The sequence below is a fragment of the Sesamum indicum genome, linkage group LG3 (assembly GCF_026168435.1).
Source record: "Sesamum indicum cultivar Baizhima isolate 11 linkage group LG3, ASM2616843v1, whole genome shotgun sequence".
Classification (NCBI taxonomy): Eukaryota; Viridiplantae; Streptophyta; class Magnoliopsida; order Lamiales; family Pedaliaceae; genus Sesamum; species Sesamum indicum.
In genome coordinates, this window is record NC_142659.1 from 1,595,830 (window position 1) to 1,615,895 (window position 20,066).

The 20,066-nt window shown below is 34.8% G+C and overlaps 1 protein-coding gene across 1 annotated transcript; it reads left to right on the plus strand.

Moving 5' to 3' along the window:
• Positions 1–7,291: 7,291 nt before the first annotated feature.
• Positions 7,292–8,502, plus strand: LOC105157076 (2-hydroxyisoflavanone dehydratase-like). Its single transcript, XM_020692717.2, has one exon. The coding sequence runs from the start codon at positions 7,379–7,381 to the stop codon at positions 8,342–8,344; it is 966 nt and encodes a 321-aa protein (XP_020548376.2). The 5' UTR covers positions 7,292–7,378; the 3' UTR covers positions 8,345–8,502.
• The last annotated feature ends 11,564 nt before the right edge of the window (positions 8,503–20,066 follow it).

Here is a 20,066-nt window from a genome sequence, read left to right on the forward strand (position 1 = left end):
ATCCCCTCGTCCTTTCCAGCTGATGGTCATGATAACTTGTTAGCTATATGATTGCTAGCTAGCTCTTCTCCTTTATGATAGTTGGCCTTGGGCTTCTTCTACCGATAGTCTTAATTGTATGTTTTTACTTTGTCTTGTAAAAATTCTTCCTTTTACCTTATCTTATTTTGGTTTGGGTTTTTTCTAGGCAACCAGAATTTTGGTCCTAAACAGGGGTTTTTCTTGTTTCACCCAACAAGGGTATATATGGTTATATCATGCCCAACATGCAGCATGTTGCATGTCTTCATTCTTGAGGCCTCGGTTGCAGGCAACTGTTCTCCCATATAAGTATTCTCTTTTTCTCTCACATACTTTCTGCAAACTCGGTGCTTTTTTCTGTCATGAAATTTAACAGGAATGATCCATTTACTTTAAGTGAAAATATTTAAATGAACACTTGACTTTGTCTATCTCGGTGAGACACACGCATAGACCCCAAGCTTTTCTAGTGGAAATATCATCATCTCTTATGGCTGACACCAGTGGAGGTTCTCCTGAGGCAGCTTTAATTTTGTTGAAAGCTATCATATCTGGTCTCTGCAGCTTGATGAAATGGAATGTTGGATGAGATCTCTTTCTATTGTTTCTAGAGCTGCTGATATGAATTTTAGCTCCAGAATATCTTCTCTTTTCTAGTGCGGGTTATTTTGCCAAAAATCATGAACTGCCCCACTAATCCACTCCGAAAGTTATTGAGATTTCGAAAAAACTTGGAGACATAGTATGAACTGAAGCTAGTGCCCCAAAATCATACCACTCTCAAACATATGCTGGTTTTGACCTTTTTAACATCCAAACTCGGTTATATTTTTTGGATGTTTCGATGATGGTCTTGCCTGGATTGACGCCGTCTCGAGAAATTAGTTTTTTCCCACATTTGCTATTAAACCTGCCAAGCAGAAGAAGTTATCAATTCATTAGTATTTAGTCTTAGAGGTGCCTGTCATCGACCTAAGGTTAATCTCTACCTCTCTGACCCCAGAGGTGCTGGGTTGTCTTGGATCAGCAGGAGTTTTCACTTCTTGTGATTCAATTACTGTCATTTCACCAGAGTTTGGCTTTGGCCTTGTATAAGCGGTACTTGAATCTGCTGCTACAGGTCTAGATCCATATATTCTAAGGGCATGTTTATGGTGTACTCTAAAGGTTTTCCCAACTCGCGAGTCATTATCGAGGGTGATGCATTTCGATTTGATTCTTGTAAATCGTTCCATAGCGAGGTTGAAGCCACCATGGTACTTCTTATTGTGATCTGGATAGCGTCAAGATTGATTCTTTGGACTTGGCCAACTATTTGGGCTTTCACCGATAGCTGTCCGAATTTTGTATCAAGCTCCTCAAGGTTCTCCCTAAGATGTTTGAGCCTCAGAATGATAGAATTTGCTTCAGATACCTCCATCTCTTGTCAAGAAATCTGCAAGAACATTCTCGTGCGATTTTATAATGACAATATTATAACAGTAATATTGACATTTAGCTTGTCATTTGATAATACGAGCTTTCTCAATTTTTTATTCTAATTTATTTTTTAAGAAAACTTTAACATTTATATTATCCACTTTTAATGTAAATTCTTTAGCAAGTAAGAATAAGGGTCATTTCTTAAAAGCTTTCCAGATTGCAAAGAACTCATTCTCATTAATGTGCTAGACTTGGGCTTGTTCCTCTGAGAACAACTCTCCTCTATATCTATAAGGTTCTTCCCCTGTAGCGGTCTTTTCATGAGCACTGTTGCCCATCTAATAGTCATTGGCGTCACTGTAGATTACCAATTCATCATTGTTTTGTGGTATGGCAATCTTTGGCAAGTTACTGCACACTTGTTTCACCTCACGAACCCTTTGCGTGTGAATTTCTTCCCACTTCCATTTTGAACTTTCCTTTATCTTTAAAAGTGGTTGGAACTCCTTTCTGCATTTCGTAAGATCCCTAATAAAGATACCTTCAAAATTAACAACCACCAAGAAACTCTGTAAATTCTTCTTATCCTTGCGTACGTCTGGAAAATTGTGAATTTTCTTCACAATATGATCTTGCAACTTAATTCCTATTTCTTCGATAAGATTTCCCAAAAATTCAATTTTATCAACAGCTATAGTAGTTTGCTTTTCAGAAAGCACTGATCTTTCTTTATGGCATGTATTAGAAAATATTTTAAGATGTTTAGTATGATCTTTCATATTTTTGGATACAATCAATATGTCGTCAATGTAGACAAACATGAACTCAAAATAATATTTAGAAAGATTATTCATTTCTCTTTGAATATCTGGGCTGCATTAGCTAAACCCATTGAAATACATTTCAGATATATTGTCTCTATGGTGTGAAGAATACAATAAATTTTTTTGATTCATTCTCCATTTTAATCTAATTAAAACCAGATTTCCAATCATATTTAGAAAATATTTTTGCACCTTTAATGTTTTCAATTAAGTGCTCTCTACTAGGAATATAATAACCATAAAATTCAAATATTTTATTAATCCATCTTATCATCTATATTCATTTGGATAGGCTTCTATCGAACATATTCATATTTGCATTCTTCCTTAATCTTTAGAGTTGTTTCAATCTTGTTCCTATCCCACAATTCCAGAGAGTTTTTACTGATGTTCCTCTTGATAAGTCTCTTGGCGTTCTCAAGAGAGAGCTTGGTTTCGTCTCTAATATCAAGTGACTTTATCTCCTGCAATGTTTCCATAAGGTTCTTACTCTCTTCCTTAGATTCCTCATAGAAGTTATCGCTATCGATGAGTCCCTATTGCCTGAAAGACAAAAGAACTTCACCAAATTTTTTCTTATTCTGTATTTTCGGATGAGTTAATTTGGCATCAAAATCACCACATTTGCTATGAAAATTTATAGGCATATCTTTTTAAATGCCTTTGCTCTTCGTAAAACCTGTATCTCACTACCACAGTTAGTAGTGAAGATTAACATATTCCTCTGATTATCCTGCATATATCTTGCAAATGTTTGAATGCACTTGTTACCTAGCAAGATATCAACACCTGTATCATGAAAATAGGTGTTTTTATTTTGAACCAAAATGTTTCAAATGCTCCTCTAATGATGATCTTGACTTCTCGTATTTCCTTATTGAGTGTTAGAATTTTCTGCATAAATTAAATCCCTTCCTTGAATAACGGGTAAGGTTTTCCTTGCTTCTTTAGGAAAAACTCTAGGTTTTGCGGTGCAAATTGCTGACATGAGTCAATATAAGCTGCAAAATGCTATGTCTTATTTTGATCATATAACATACCAACAGATATGTATATAGAAAATGGGCTCGTCATTTAATCCTTATGGTAACACCATCAAGACTATATTCCATTTGATTACTTTTTCTTCCCCATGGTTTATGATCTTTGGGGAAACTTAACCCCAAAGTCATACTTTCATTTTCTCGTCCTACAACACCTGCAACAAGGATTTTATGGCTTGCTATTTCTAACATGCCTTTATATCTGCCAACAACAGGTTGTTGCAAATGATTCAAGTCATCACAAGGGAAAGAGTTTTCCTTTTTAGTGATATCAAATATAATTTGTATCTCTTTCCATCTTTCAGGGCATCTAATTTTTAAGTTATCTACCCTAATGTCTTGAGGAGTTAAAGATTTTTACAACTCTTTCTCCCTTCCGTTGTAGCCTATTATCCTATCTTCTAAAAAGGACATTTTGCTATTACAATCAGTTCTAGAGCTTAATGCTCGGTATAAAATGGGTTTATCCTTGATTTAAGGTATGCATTAGTATTAACCACGGTACATGTATTGTGAAACAAGTACATAATTCCATTCTTTAGCAACATATCCTCATTGCATCAAAATCTTACATATTAAACCTTAATTGTTACAAGAATTCATAACAATTAAATAGAATAAAAAGCAACTTCAATCAAGAGAAAACCCCCTTTATATACTCTCTAGTGTGCTAGAAAGTTTTGAAATATAGACGTAAAAGTTCAGAAAACTATCACTTATATAAGTTCTAAATAAAACTTTCAAGAAGCAAATTAACTTTGAAAATTTGAACAAGATACATAATAAGAAAACAAAAACAAGTTGTGTCAACCATTTTGCTCTTGTATAACATTATTTATCAAGCATATCAAATTAAAATTAAGTATTCTTGACCTTAACATGTAATAAATTCACAATTTACATTTGATCCAAAAATCACTAAAATTTGAAAATAAGTAGCGAATTCACAATTTACATTTACCTTAGGAAGTAATGAAATACACATTAAATTTTCATGTCAAATAAAATCACCCTTTAAACCAACTGGACTCTCTATATTTCAACTAAAAAATTCCTATCAACATTAGAAATCCCAGAACCCCCATTTAGCCAACCAAAAAGCCAAAAAACCCTTAGAAATAGTACTAGAAATACACGTATTTCTTTTATGTTACAGATATTTGAATACATTGGTATAAAAACCCGTGATGGCATCTGAACACTTACCAATATAAGGATCAGGCTGCCACCACTTATTGTAGATTGTTTCGCTTACAGCTATCATTCTATCAATGCGTTCAATATCCTCCTAGAAGCCCATGCACATTAAAATACAACAATGCAGAATCCAATTTAATACGAGGGGACTATTTTCTAAGCAACCAAGCACATAAATTTATGTCGTTATTATCATCATCACTAGCATATATATGTAAGAAAAGAAAAAACACCTTCATCATATTAATAGTTTCTCAATTTAAATAGCGGGAAAAGTATCATTTTAGTCCGATAAGTATGTCTAATTTTAATTTTAGTTTGATAACTATGCCCATTTTTGTTTAGATCCAGCAACTTACGAAATTGCTTACTTTTAGTCCTCTGTCAGATTTTCGGACAATTTTACCCCTATGAGTGTATGTGGACTAAAACTGCCGTTCAAAATTTGCATAGGGATAAAATTGTCCGAAAATCTGCCAGAGGACTAAAAGTAAGCAATTTCGTAAGTTACTGGACCTAAATAAAAATCAATATAGTTATTGGACTAAAATTAAAATTAGACATACTTAACGGACTAAAATAATACTTTTCCCTTTAAATTGCCATTCTCTTTTACTGATAACTCAGTAATAATTCGCTTTGCTTCACTTAAGAATTAGATTTTCTATCACGAATGAGCACATAAATTACTTTTGTAGGTACTTATCTAAGTATTCTGTGCACAACAAAAACTGATTTTAATAAAAAAAAAAATTATATGTACCATCAATTGACTTAACACTAGTTTATAATAGGTCAAACAAATCTGTTTATAATCAAAATTACCCACATACGTCTTCACGCAATAATGCATTTGAGGAGGTACAACTTCATCGTTATAAGGGTAATTTAGTCAATGAAAAAATTATTTGACCTGCAATAATCAGTAATAAGTCAATCGAGGTTAACTATCAATTTTCATTAAGTATTTTTTGTTAATTTATCAATAAATTTAATAAATTTTAACTAATGAAGGGACTTATTTGTTAGATAAAATCAAATTTCAGAAGTATTAGATGTAATTTTTCAAATTACAAGAGGTTTACGTATAATTAGATCGAATTTTAAAGAAGAAGGGTATAATTATCTTTAAATAATATTTCTTGTTGGGGACTTTTGATTAATTGATGGTGTTTTGGGCCTTGTAGCCACTTTCTCCCAAACCTACCTCCAAAAGTGCCTCGGCGCCGTCCAAAAGGCGAGATAAGGTTGCACACTTAAAAAAGAGCAAAAAGAAAACAAATATCAATAATTTATGTTATCTTTACCTAATCAATTAATGGGTATGGCGTTTTCCAAACCTCAAGGCTGATTTAGTGATTGAGGCAAGCTCCAATTGCTTCTAAATTGAATCGTGGCATGTGATATTGGGTTCCTCGACAAAAAAATGGTTGTGGGGCGAAATCGCGTTGTGGACAAATTGAGAACTCATGCAAATATGCAATAATAAGGTACATTGGGCATATTATATGGGATCAATGCAAGATGTTGGCATATCTAATGAGCCTCGAACTTATGGAGTGATCCTACTTAAGCGAGTCATGATAGACGGGCGAACTCAAGTGCTACTAATGCATCGAGTGAGAGTTGCGTTTGAGATGAGCGTTGTGAGAGCGTGATTGCCCTGCGATGCAAAGCAGAGCGAAATGCTCCTTGCAATCGAGGGATGTGTTAGAAGGATCTAAGATTGTGAGCAAGACGCTTGGAAAAGTAGCTAGTTAGACTGGAGCACAAAAACACGCAAGACCGTGCAAGTCGAAAGCCTCGTCAAACACTGACATTGTGGATAGATGAGTGCATGAGCACAAGGTGCTGCACAGGCACACATCATCCAATGCGAGCTTCAAATGCCGAAAATACATGATGGGTAGTCATCAAGACTTGAGATGGTGGAAAACTGGTAAAAGATCGGGTGTAAGTTGAGATGCACCACAGGACGAAAAATATATTTCGTTATGAGACAAAAGAATTTTCATGTGATTTGATGTATCAAGCGATTAATCAACATAACAACCGATTGAGAATATTGATCCATAGCCTCCCAAGGATAATCAAGAGGCCACGAGATTAAATTAGAATTCTTTTTTACTTTTTGTTTGAATTAAAAAACTATAACAAATATATTTTTATTTAATTTATTAATTACAAATTGCATTTTTTTAATTTTAATCTTAAAAGTTTAACATCTATAAATTTAACAGTAAAAAATAATTATTAAAATATTGTACAATCAATAAAAATATTTTATTTTAAGAAATAATCAAAACTTTCCGACGGAGTTTCCAATCAATTTATAACCATCTATGGAAAACCTGTTCTAGTAGGATTTATTGTGACTGATTTATGGCCGTCCGAATCCTATTGAAACTTTTCATTTGTGACAGATTTCTTTGTTATTATCAATCCCTTAGAAATATGCATTTTTTTTAGAGTGATAAATTGAAAACATCCATTGCCCCATTTCTATGCTAATATTGTAAAAAAAAAAATAAATTATAATATGACATTTTGTTTTGCCAATAATGCATTTTAAGTAATTTATTAATATATGCATTTTTTATTTTTATTTATAATAATTATATAAATAAAAAATATATATTATATATTAAAAAAACAACACGTCACGACGGCTATTATAAAATAAAAAATTAAAATTATGCTATCCCAATAATTCATTATAGTGTGAAAATCATTAAAGAAATCAACTAAGGCATTTATATTTTAACAAGTAGGTCATTAAACGCATCCTATAAATCAACCGCAGTGCATTCACATCAAATGTCTTAACTCTTCACCGCCATAGATTGGAGCACCCGGCCTCCTTTATCTGCCATGGCTTCCACAACCAAAGCGGTCCTCACCGACCTCTCTCCGATCATCAAAGTCTACACCGACGGCACCGTCGAGCGCCTCTTCGGCTCGCCACACGTTCCTCCCTCGCCGGAAGACCCCACCACCGGCGTCTCCTCCAAAGACACCATCATTTCCCCAACCGTATCCGCCAGACTTTACCTCCCGAAACTCACGCACCCCACTCAAAAGCTCCCCATCTTAGTCTACTACCACGGCGGAGGATTCTGCGTCGAATCCGCCTTCTCTTTCTTCGACCACCGCTTCATGAACCTCTTATCCGCCGAATCCGTAGCTCTGGTTGTCTCCGTCGAATACCGTCTCGCTCCCGAACACCCCCTCCCCGCGGCCTACGAAGATTCCTGGGACGCCCTCAAATGGGTCTGCTCCCACGTTCTTGACCAAACCCATTTCGAGAAAGATCAGTGGATCACCAACCACGCCGATTTTAACCGGGTTTTCATCGGCGGCGATAGCGCCGGTGGGAACATCGTCCACAACATTGCCATGCGTGCTGGGTCGGAGTCTTTACCCGGAAACGTGAAAATCTTGGGTGCAATTCTCTCACATCCCTACTTCTGGGGCTCTAATCCCATCGGAAACGAACCGAAAGAAGATATAGAGCAACATACAGTTTACAGGCTGTGGTTATTCGTATACCCGTCTGCTCCCGGTGGCATTGATAGCCCATTGATCAATCCGCTGGCCGATGGAGCGCCGAGCTTGGCCGGGCTGGGATGCTCCAAGATTATAGTTTGTTTGTCAGAGAAGGATCTGTTAACGGCGAGGGGTTTAGTTTACGCAGAGAAAGTGAAGAAGAGTGGGTGGAAAGGCGAAGTGCAGGTGGTGGAGATTGACGGAGAGGATCACTGCTTTCATTTATTTGATCCGCAAACTGAGAAGGCCAAGAATCTCATCAAGCGCTTGGCTTCTTTCATTTCACACTGAAATTTGAATTAAATGAAATTAATTATTAAATAAATATAATATATTTATTATGTGATTGATTATTTTAATAAATTTTATATAATAAATGTATTATATTTGTCATATAATTAATTTATGTTGGATCATATCAATATGACTTGGCATTTTTCAATTTAGAATTTATGGGTTCCTTTTTTCGCCCCCTTAAAATAGAATGTTGGTTAAGGTTCTTTAATGCATATATAAAGCGCCAGAATATTAAAAGATGAATTCAAAATTATATCTAAAAATTGGGAAAAGTATTATTTCATTTGCTAAATATGTTTAATTTTAATTTTAATACGATAACTATGTCCATTTTTGTTTAGGTCCAGTAACTAACGAAATTGTTTACTTTTAGTCATCTGACAGATTTTCGGACAATTTTACCCCTATGAGTGCATATGGACTAAAACCGCCTTTCAAAAGTTGTATAGGGGTAAAATTGTCCGAAAATCTGCCAGAGCACTAGAAGTAAGCAATTTCATAAGTTACTGAACTTAAAAAAAAATGGACATAGTTATCGGACTAAAATTAAAATTAGGCATATTTAGCGGATTAAAATAATATTTTTCCCCTAAAAATTATACTATGTTAATTAAGATATATGATCCGTATTACAATAATAATAATAATATTACCTGTCGTATTTATATTATATTGACGTGATCCATGGCTCATGTTATTATTAAATGTCCAGACATCTAAAAATAAAAACACGACTAATAATAATCAAGAGAAAAATAATCTTATATAAAATAGTATTTCTAATAGTTTTTATTCTTGTGATGGGAGTACATCGAAAAAATTGTGAGTTAAGTGATAGTAAAAATTACAAATATTTAAAAATAAAAGTTTAAAGGGCAAAGTTGAAGTTTGAGTAGGTAATGCTTGGAAAAAGAATTTAATATCTACAATTTTACCTAATAAACTACAGAAGTTCGTAGAAAATTGTTTATAATTTTTATTTAAATTAATTTAACTTAAGTAGTTTACAAGCAGAAATTATAAAACAAAAAATACTACATTAGAAACAAATAACTATAATTTTAATAGTTGTGGACTAAAATCGTGGTAAATTATTTTTATTGGCCAGAGTTAAATAATATTGCTGTGAAAATATAGATTTTTTTTTCAACAAAAAGTTATTTGCCATGACTAAGAGTCGTAGTTGCTTTTAACTATAACAAATATTTTAGCTATCCTCGTAAATATATACCACACTTAACAACCATTGCATGGCCGTATGTAGTCTCAATGACCGTTTGCTAAAACTATTTTATTTTTAATCATGGCAATAAATAATCATATTAAATATTGTATTTTTTGTAGCGCTCGTTGCAAATGTCTTTTAACACAAGGCTATATTTGGATTATGAATTTCAAATTTTTAGTCAAGAAATTGTTTAAAATTGTTGTTAACTTTCAAGTCCTCTATTTTTAAATTCGAACTATATTTTATTAAATATTGATAATTTTAAAGTTTCTTTTAATATAAACTTATTCGAAATCTTTTCGTCAAATTCCTTTTTCAAAATTTAAATCCATAATTTAAAATAATACAACTTAAATTAGTAATTTCTTGGAAACGAGGAGATTTATAAATGGGGATTGCTCGTAAATCTCTTCATATCGATTCAATGAAACTGCACTAATCCGCTCAAAATTTTGTCGGGTTTAGACTTCTTGAAAATAGTGATAGTGTAGTTTTATAATATGAGATTTATATATTTGAGTTAGGTGGTCATTCAATAATATTTGGAATCATTCTACCCGACAAACACTATTGATCATTACGTAATGACGAGGGTAATTACAAAATGATCAAATTGTCCTTCCATTTTGAAGAAATCTACCATAAAAGGCAAAAATTCGAGCATGATGGCGCATCCGACCCGACCCGTCTGACTTGGTTCATCCCACCTGCACGCTTTTCTGGCCGTCGGATCATCTGACACCCAATCACCCAGATGATGCCACGTGGCAAGCATTCAAGAGGTACTGTATGTTTTAACTACCAGTATTTATGAACATTTATGACAAGTGAATTTATTACGTTTTCTGATCTTACTAGCTCTCCGTTGATTGCTTTCGACCTCACTTTTCTAATTTAAGCATAGAAGGACCTTAGTTGGGGCTACCCAGCAAGCCTAACGCGTGTTCTGTTATCAGGATCCACTCGTAGGAAGCTCAAAGAGGGATTAGCGACCCGATCTCAGGATACCAGATTCAGCAATTCGACCCAAATTGTGTGACCAGCATCATGTAATATAGTTAATATGTATATATTTTAAAGTATTTTATAAGTATGTATGATTATAATTATCTTAAAATAGTAATTTAATTTTCATTATCTGTTGTAAACTTCCGATTCCCCCAAATATTTTCCCTCATGTTTGGTAATTAGTTTATTTTTACAGAAATTTTGATAACATATTTATATGAATATCAGTGAAGTGATATATACGTTGCTTTCAATCAATAACACTACAAAAAAATATAATATAAGTGATAATAATTTTTATCTTATCATTATATAAATATTAGTGACAATTGTCACTAAATATACAATTTGTGACACAACTTTAATGGCAACTTAGTGACAATAATATCCTCATTATACATGTGTCGCTCATTGTATTTAGTGACAACTTTGTGTATATATTTTTGTCACTAATTTTTGCTAGTAACAATGTTCGTAAAATAATAGTAATTTATTAAAATCATGAAATTCATTATTGTGATAAATGAAACATTCTTGTCACTAAATTATATATATGTAATTAATGACAATATTAAAATCATCACTTAATTTATTTTATCACTAAATTTTACATACTTTTATAGTATAAATTTACATTAAGTAAGACAAATGCCCATACCTCGGCTGGAACTCAAACTCATAACTTTGAACGTATTTAGGAGACTTCAACCTTAATTATTAAATTAAAACATTATTAAAACTTATAAAAAATTAGACCTATTAAATGATACTAACTCCTCTTCTCCTCCTATTTTTTTCCTAAGTAAATTCATTGGACAGACCAATTACTAATTGATAAAGCTATACTATTTATTTATTTTTAATTCAAACTAATAAATCAAAATAAATGGGGTCTAAATCCTTTACTTACCCAATCTAAACCACTTGATCCCAGTTCTTTCATTACAAAGGATGTTGGCGATTGATATGTCTTGCATTTAGTGGCAGACTGGTAGTGTACTGATAAAGTAGTTGCTTAATCAATTATTGGTTTCATGGATTATTTCATGTGAGCGTACGTATTATACATTAAAAGCAATTAATTAATTATACAATTTGATTCAATTAAGGATTAGAGTTTCATTTTCTCCTATAGTATTTTTGAGAGCATCTTCATAACATCTAATCTTCTCCATCACCTCTCCTGCCGAAACTTGGGTATTTTCAAAGATGAGTCTATTTCTAGCTCCCCACAGAAACCAGCAGGTGAGGAGAGCCCTACAAAAATCCTCCTTATCCAACATCCTGTGCAAGCTCCTCATCTAATCTTCTGGGTTGTCATGTCCTTGCGAAATGATTCTCCAACGAAGGAGAGACATGGCCCAAACCTGGCGGGGCAATGAAGATCGAAGCAAGGAGTGTATTATGTCCTCTTGCTCACTTCCACACCAAGGACAAGTCCCCTAAGTCTTTACTCCCCTTCGTTAGATTCAGCACCATAGGAAGTCTATTCCGGAACACCCGCCACTCAAACAATCCAACCTTAGGCGGCACATGTGCTAACCAAATAAACTTCCAATTCACAAGTCCAACCGATGAGGTTTCCCCTGCCTCATTAGATTCGCGTCGGTCCTCGCGGCAGGCTAACTGGAAAGCTTTTTTCACCGTAAAACGACCATGTTAAGGATAGCTTCAACATCCTCTGTAAGAAAGACTTCCTTAATTAATCCCTCATTCTAGGTGCCATCTGCTGTTAGTAGGCCATTAGCCGTCACCTTAGGATCAAGGGAAAGTGGTGCCGCTACAACTCGAAACAATAGAGGCCTTAGAATCCAGTGGCACAGGATGTTAACTTTTCGTCCGTTCCTAATCTTCCAACAAGAACCCGCCTGTATGAGATATTGCGTACCCATTATGCAACGCCAGATGAAAGAAGCAGATGGGCCAACTGAAGCGTTGAGAACTTCTGAATCAGGGGAGTAGTTTTGTTTAAGAACACGAGCCAGCACTAGTGTATAGTTATAGATATACAGTCTACGAAATCCGAGTCCTCCTTCCTTCTTCCTAGAGTGCAATTTGTCCCATGATATCAAGCGAATGCGTCTATGATGCAGGTCGCACAATTTTGAGATCAGGTCGTCGGACCTGGTACCCTGAGGTCGGGTCGCTGAATCCCTCCTCGGGCTCCCTACAAGTAGATCATGATAACAGAACAAACGTGAGTCTTGCCGGATAGCCCCCAATTAAAGTCCTTCGATGCTTAAGTTAGAAAAATGGGGACGACAGTGATCAGAGGAGAATGTGTGGGATCAAGAAAATGTAATAAATGCACTTGCCGAAATATTTATAAATGCTAGTATTTATAGTTGTACGATACCGCATGGTTGGGTGCCACGTGGCATCATCTGGGTGTTCCGACGTAAGGTAATCCGACGGCTACCAAGACAGATGGGTCCCAAGAGATCAGGCGGGTCGCCCGCATCTTCACGTGTGGATCCTGCCATTAGTTGCAAATTTCTTATTGTGCCACAGGAAATCTGCCATCATTTCCTCTATCTCCCAACAAGTAGAAAGCGGAAGTAGAAACTAGCTCATGGCATATGTAAGCATAGAAGCGATAACTGTTTGAAGAAGCACCATGCGCCCTGCTTGTGATAAATTCCGACAACGCCAGCTTTGAAGCTTAGCCAAATTCGATCCTTAATGTACTGGAAGACCGACCTCTTTGACTGGCCCATAGCGACTGGCAGACCGAGATATTTGTCGTGTTGTACAAATCGCATTCTATTAAAAAAAAAGATAAGTTATTATTGTCGTTTTACAATTTAAATGTATTTAATAATGTAAAAATCGCAATCTATAAAAAGAAAAAATAAGTTACTAGTGTATTGTTCAAGACTAGCGGTATACTGCACATTGTGTGTGCCAAAATATTTAAAATTATAAATAATTATTTTTTTCAGTAAAATTTTTTATTTTAATAAAAGAAAATGAACATAATTTTTGAAATATATTAACAGGTTACCTACACCTCTTTTGAAGTGGAAAACACCATATGAAGCACTATATGAGAAACCTATTAACTATAGCCATTATAGAACTTTTCGTTGTTTATGTTATGTCACAAACACACTACCTAACAAATCAAAATTTGATCCTAGAGCCTCAAAATGTATTTTAGTAGGATATGCTCATAATTAAAGAGGATATAAGCTGTATGATATAACCAAAGGAACTATAATAATTTCAAGAGATGTTACATTTCAAGAACACATCTTTCCATACGTAGAACAACAAACAGATTCAATAACATGTTCCATTCCAACCATTAAAGCTGAAACAGAAAATGAAATTATAGAACATGATAGAATTGAAGAAGAACAAAACACTGACATTGTGTTTAAATTTGTGTTTTAGTTGTTTTGTTTTGTGTTTTGAAAATAGAGAGAGAAAAATAGAGATAAGTGAGTGTGTGTTGAAAATAGATGATATGTTTGAATTTGTGTTTTGGGGTAATTTAAAATATTTTAAAATAAGTGGTGTATGTTTGATGTTGGGATTTGGGAGATAAAAATCACTGTTCATTTTCAAATCATATATATTTATATATATAAATATGTATATATATAAATCTTTTATGTTTAATATTGTATTTTTGGGAAACAAAAATTACTGTTTATTGTCAAATTGTGTCTGTTTTATATTATGTATATATATATATTATATGAAAAGTTGAAAAATAGAAAAATACAAAAATAAACATTGAGTATGTTTTATCTTACCTCAAAAAATGCGAAGATTCAAATCGAAATGCAGCCTGATACTTCAGAGAGCTTAGAAAACTCACACCAGGAAGAAAGCATTGAGTTACAACCTAGACACACTACAGAAGTAAGAAGATCTACTAGGACCACTATAAGACCAACAAAATTTCAGGACTTTATTTGCTCACAAGTATCGGAAGAAACTAATATACCAATTGTTGTACACTCTATCGGTATGCACTAATGTTTCATTACAACATCATCACATGAAAGGGAACCTAGAACCTACACTCAGGCCATTCAAAGAAAGGAACGAAGAGAGGCTATGAACTCCGAATTAAAGGCTTTAGAGAAAAATAAAACCTAGGAGATTGCATTATTGCCACAAAACAAGAAAGCAATAGACTGTAAGTGGATATATAAGCTGAAACTTAACTCTGATGGATCCATTGAAAGATATAAGACTAGATTAGTGGCTAAGGGATACAATCAAATAAAAGGATAGACTCCATAGCCAGTTTCTCACCTATAGTTAAAGCAATGACAGTAAGAACCTCGTTAGCAGTTGCTGCAAAACTGCACTGGTTTGTGCACCAATTGGATATTAACAATGCATTCTTACATGGTTTTATAGATGATGAATTATATATGCAGGCACCTAAAGGCTATTCAATCCCTGAAGAGAATGTGTGAAGGTTGAAAAAGTCCATATATAGCTTAAACAAGCCTCAAGACAATGGAACCAAGAATTTACAGCTAAGTTGGAAGCTTATGGTTTCATTTTAATCTAAATATGATTATCGTCTTTTCACTAAAACCACTCCAGCTGGACTTTTTTGTTTGCTTGTATATGTGGATGATGTTCTGATTACAAGGCCCACAGAACATGAAATTAAAGAAATAAAACTATACTTAAACAGATTATTCATTATTAAAGACCTTGGGACAACAAGATATTTTCTGGGGCTGGAAATTACTAGATTAAAGGAGGGTCTCACCATCACACAAACAAAATACATAAAGGACATTATTGAAGATACAGGATTAGCTCAAGCCAAGGCTACAACCACACCATTACCATCAGGCGTCAAGTTAACAGCTTATGCAGAGGAGCAATTAGATCTTCCAGAAACATATAGAAGATTGTTGGGGAGGCTCCTTACTTAGGATTCAGCAGGCCTGACATTTGCCATGCCTCACAACAATTGAGCCAGTTTATGCAATATCCATGCAAGGAACACATAGATGCAGCTATTCATCTTGTGAAATATTTGAAGGGAACAGTTGCAAAGGTTTATTTTTCCCTGCAGTAGCTAATTTTGAACTATTATCCTATTGTGATGCTGATTGGGCCACTTGCAAGGATACAAGGAGGTCCCTAACTGCTATTGCATATTCCTTGGAGGGAGTTTGATTTCCTGGAATATGAAGAAGCAGACAACAGTCTCACGTTCCACAACTGAGGCTGAATATAGAAGCATGGGCTCTGTAGCATGTGGATTAACTTGGATATACAACCTTCTTGGGGAATTTGAACTTAAGGTCCTTACTCCAATTCCCTTTTTATGTGACAATCAAGCTGCACTCCATATAACAGCAAATCCTGTATTTTATGAAATAACTAAACACCTAGAGATTGATTGCCATCTAGTGCGGGATAAGTATAAACAAGGTTTCATAGCCCCTGCACATGTTTCATCTAAGGGCCAGTTAGTTGGTATCTTCACTAAAACACTTCCAGGGCCGAGTTTCATGTCCATTGTTTCCAAGTTAGGACTTATCAAGGTTTTGACACGTCCAACTTGAGGAGGGGATGTAAAAATGCAGAGTGAAGAACCACAACTGCTGTATATGCTGAGCTGAAGTTATTTCAAGGTTGAAGAAGAAGAACAGTAGCTTAGCTCGTTTTATTTGCTCAGAGACGTGTACGTTTTCTTTGTACGTTTAAGTGGAAATGTGTTTTTACTTATGTAATTAGTTTTGCGCTGTCTAAAGTGTGTTCGCGCTTTTCTACACAGAGGAAAGATTGGTAGTTGGTAGTTAGCCTTCTTCTTCAGTTAAGTCTGGTAAAAGGCTGTACATATACACAACGGAAGAACTGCTCTGTAACTGAGATTTTTCTCTTCTTGAACAATTGCTTCCAGAGAAATAAAAGTTTATGGCTTCTGCCACTTTGCATCTTCTTAATCCTTGCCCTTTTACAGAGTTTGACAATGGCATTGCAAAAATGATCTCCGCAGAAACAACCATCCCAAATTTGCAATAGTGGCGTTGCACAAATAACTGTTATACACAAAATTTGCAACGGTCAGTGTCACAAAAATGACTGTCATAAACAAAACTGCAAACTTTGTGACAGTCGGTATAGCAAAAATGACTATTCAAAACTACATCGCAAAATATGCGACGATGGTCTGTCACATGGCAACAGCCCATCCCCAAAGAAAGTAAATATAGTAGCTGTTACCCGTCGGACATTAGTCTGAACACGATCACAATGTACTAAATATAGATTCGGTCATAGCGACGACCTTTGTGACCGTAAATTTCCTCGACTCTATGAGAATGAATTTTTCATCCCGTATTAGAAGATTACCCCAATTTATTGTCGGTTATCCAATAAGGGAGTTCGCCAGCCCTCTGTTCCGTAGTCCTTGAGAGATAATTCCAGAAAAGAATTTTGAAGTCACATTGGGACGTCAAGCAGTTCGCTTGTGAACCCACTACATGTAACTTCTCAAAGGTTCCCCTTCCACTTACACTAGGTGACCAGGTTCTTTGGGATAGCGTTTATTTCTAGTGAAATGTGTATACACCCTCTGGCCAATTACTGAAGCTCGAGATTCATCCCGGCGCGAGCTGTGAGAACTAGGTCCAAAAATTTTGCATAAAAAGCATCACTTGGGTTTTCGAGTTCCATCACAGCAATAAATTGATCAATATGATCACGTACATCTCCTTCTCACCTCTGCATCAGTTTTTTCTTGGGGTGTGGGTGTTTCTCCTAGTTCCTCATTAGGGTTTTCCCTCTATCCTAGTAAGACTTGTCTCCTTACCATTTTGTCGGTTAAATTTATACAGACGACGCCAATTTGATGCGAAATGAATGAAACTTAGGGAACATATGGTTTAGAGTAAATTCCTACATAGATGTGTTTATTTCTAAGAGGACTTTTTCTCCATTTGTTGTCGTCTGCCTCTTCTTTTGTAGATGGCGGTTTTTATAGAGGATTAACATTGTGCCTTCGTAACGAATATTCACGAAATCTTTCTTGAAACAGCCATGTCGAAAGTGTTGTGTATCAAATCTTCAAGAAATCTCTTTCGTATGGTGGTATTTGGAGAATCCCATCGAGATGTTATAAGGGTTTTCTTCATGTTTATTCGGCTCTCTTACACGAGCTATTAGGGGACTGAGGTTGTATATATTCTTTTTAACAATTTCAGTTTTTATGAATCTTTAGACCTCGTGCCAATCTTAAGTAAAATAATTGTACTTTCATGATGAACTTCTAGACCTCGTGTGGCTATTTTTACATTAGCTCGTAATTTCTTGGTGAATTCGGGTCGTATCTCTTCATCTACCCTCATCATCTTCGAATAAAAATTAGTACTAAAAGGTTTCACATGTAAATAATTAATTGAAAAATCAATAAATTCAGATGAACTTGCCCTAAAATAATCAAGAAAATCAATGGAGTGAGAGTCAAAGAATGTGAAACCAGCCTATAAAATTCTTCTTAGAAATAATTCATTACAAGAGTCGTTACAAAAAAATAAAAAATCATTCCAATTTAAAATAATTTTTTTGTAGTGTTTGTGCTAAAATTAATTAAAATGATATTCAAATAAATAACTAATTTCCATCTAAATATTAAGTTTCAAGAACAAAACCAACTGTGATTAATTAATTGATTACACTAAGTCAACATAAACATGTCTTGAACAATTAAATAATGGTTATTGTGAAATAACATTAATTATAGATAAAAATTTGAGGATAGAAACTTGAGGACAGAAAACAATACCGTAAAAACGAGGGCCAAAGCTTTTATTATCAACCTACTCATGTTATGTGCACAATATACACACATGTATTGTATGTGCACAATATACGCTTCCCTAAGTTGAAGAAAACGGCAAAAGTGAATAGGCGGCAAAAATGTCAAAGTGGGATCCTCCTTTTTGGAGCTACAAAGGCTCTTAATCTAAATAGTTAGGGGTACATTTCTTCCTTAGGGTGGAGTACATTGAATGATGTGTGCGGCCCAAGAAAACTTGGCCTAAGAAGAGGTTAGGTAATCCAAGCTAAGCTCATCAACTCAAGACGAAAGTGGCCCATAAAAAAGGACCACAGATCTAACCTAAGAAGGAGGCTTAGAAAGAAGCTGTTCAAGCCACAGGTCCACATCCAATGCCCAACTATGGCAACCTAAGAGAAGGGAGGAGCCCCCTAGACACAGGATTTCTAAATCTAGAAGGACTCCTGCAGAGTAAGAGTCCTCACATGAAAAGAGTCATTCTCCAAGCAAAGACGTGCTGTTGTGAACTGATCAGTTAAAGATAAGACCAAGTCAATCCTTATCCGTATGTATTTTAACCCTTCCCTTCCGAAGATAAAGGCGCTAAGCAAAGTCCCGGTAGAGGGGGATGCCCCCTCTACATATGCAGGTTCAGTCCCTTAATGAGCACACCTTTCAAAAGCTGAAAAATTGCTTTCTACTCTTACTTTGGCTATCAACTTGCATTCTGACCATAATTTTTTCTATAAATTTCTTACTTATATCTCAAATTCTCATAACAATTTATTTTTATGATTGTTTATTCCTAAATCCATAACTAACTTGAACATCAGAGTGCTAACGTGATATTTTGTAGGTTTTATTTTTCAAGTACTTGCGCTTGATCGGCCAAAATCCTTCATTGAAATCCAAGCTCGTTGGAACCCCACTACAAAAAAAGGCGGAATTTGTAACGGTTTTGTAACAGATTGGAAGTGTTGTCGTCATTGAGGGGTGATAGATATATATCTATTTTGTAATGGTCATAACCTTTACTAAAGTCATTACAAATATGTGGTGTGTGTAAAACCATTACAATTTATTGTTCGTTACTAATTTTGCTACCGTTTTTCTAATGGCTCAATTTTTTTGTAACAAATTTGCAAGGTTGAGAGATTGGGTAAGCTGCGAGACTGTGTTCACTACGCTCACCATAGCGAGGGCCTGTTTTCTTATGGTACTACTAGACATCCTATGACTCTTCCTTCCTTTCGGTAAGCTCAGTCCTCGAGGGAGGATCCGAGAATCCACTGTATTCCTTAATCTCTCTTTCTATATCGGCTTTATCTAATTTTAGGTAAAATAAGGAGCCGTTATAATGACAGTAAGAAAAAACACTAGAAATTATACAAACAGACGGTATTACAAAAACTATGACAATTAGAACGAACTTTTTATTAGAGGTCATTACAAAAGTCACTGCAACATAACATAACATGAAGAGTTCCAAAAGTCGCTACAAAATTCGATACAAAATAATTTAATCTTTGGAACAGCCAAACTAATAAGAAACCGTTAAAATGGTCATTCCAAATGAAGGCGAAAAAAATGGTGGGAAATGGTATTTGTAATGGCCAAATTATATATAGCCGTTAAAAATTAATATTTTTGAAATCAAAATTAAAAAAATGGTGAGAACTCTAAATTCGATTGACCGTTACAAATGTTGTTACAAA

What these genes read in the sequence shown, in the direction of transcription:
- LOC105157076 (XM_020692717.2), top strand. Translation starts at nt 7,379, where the DNA reads ATGGCTTCCACAACCAAAGCGGTCCTCACCGACCTCTCTCCGATCATC.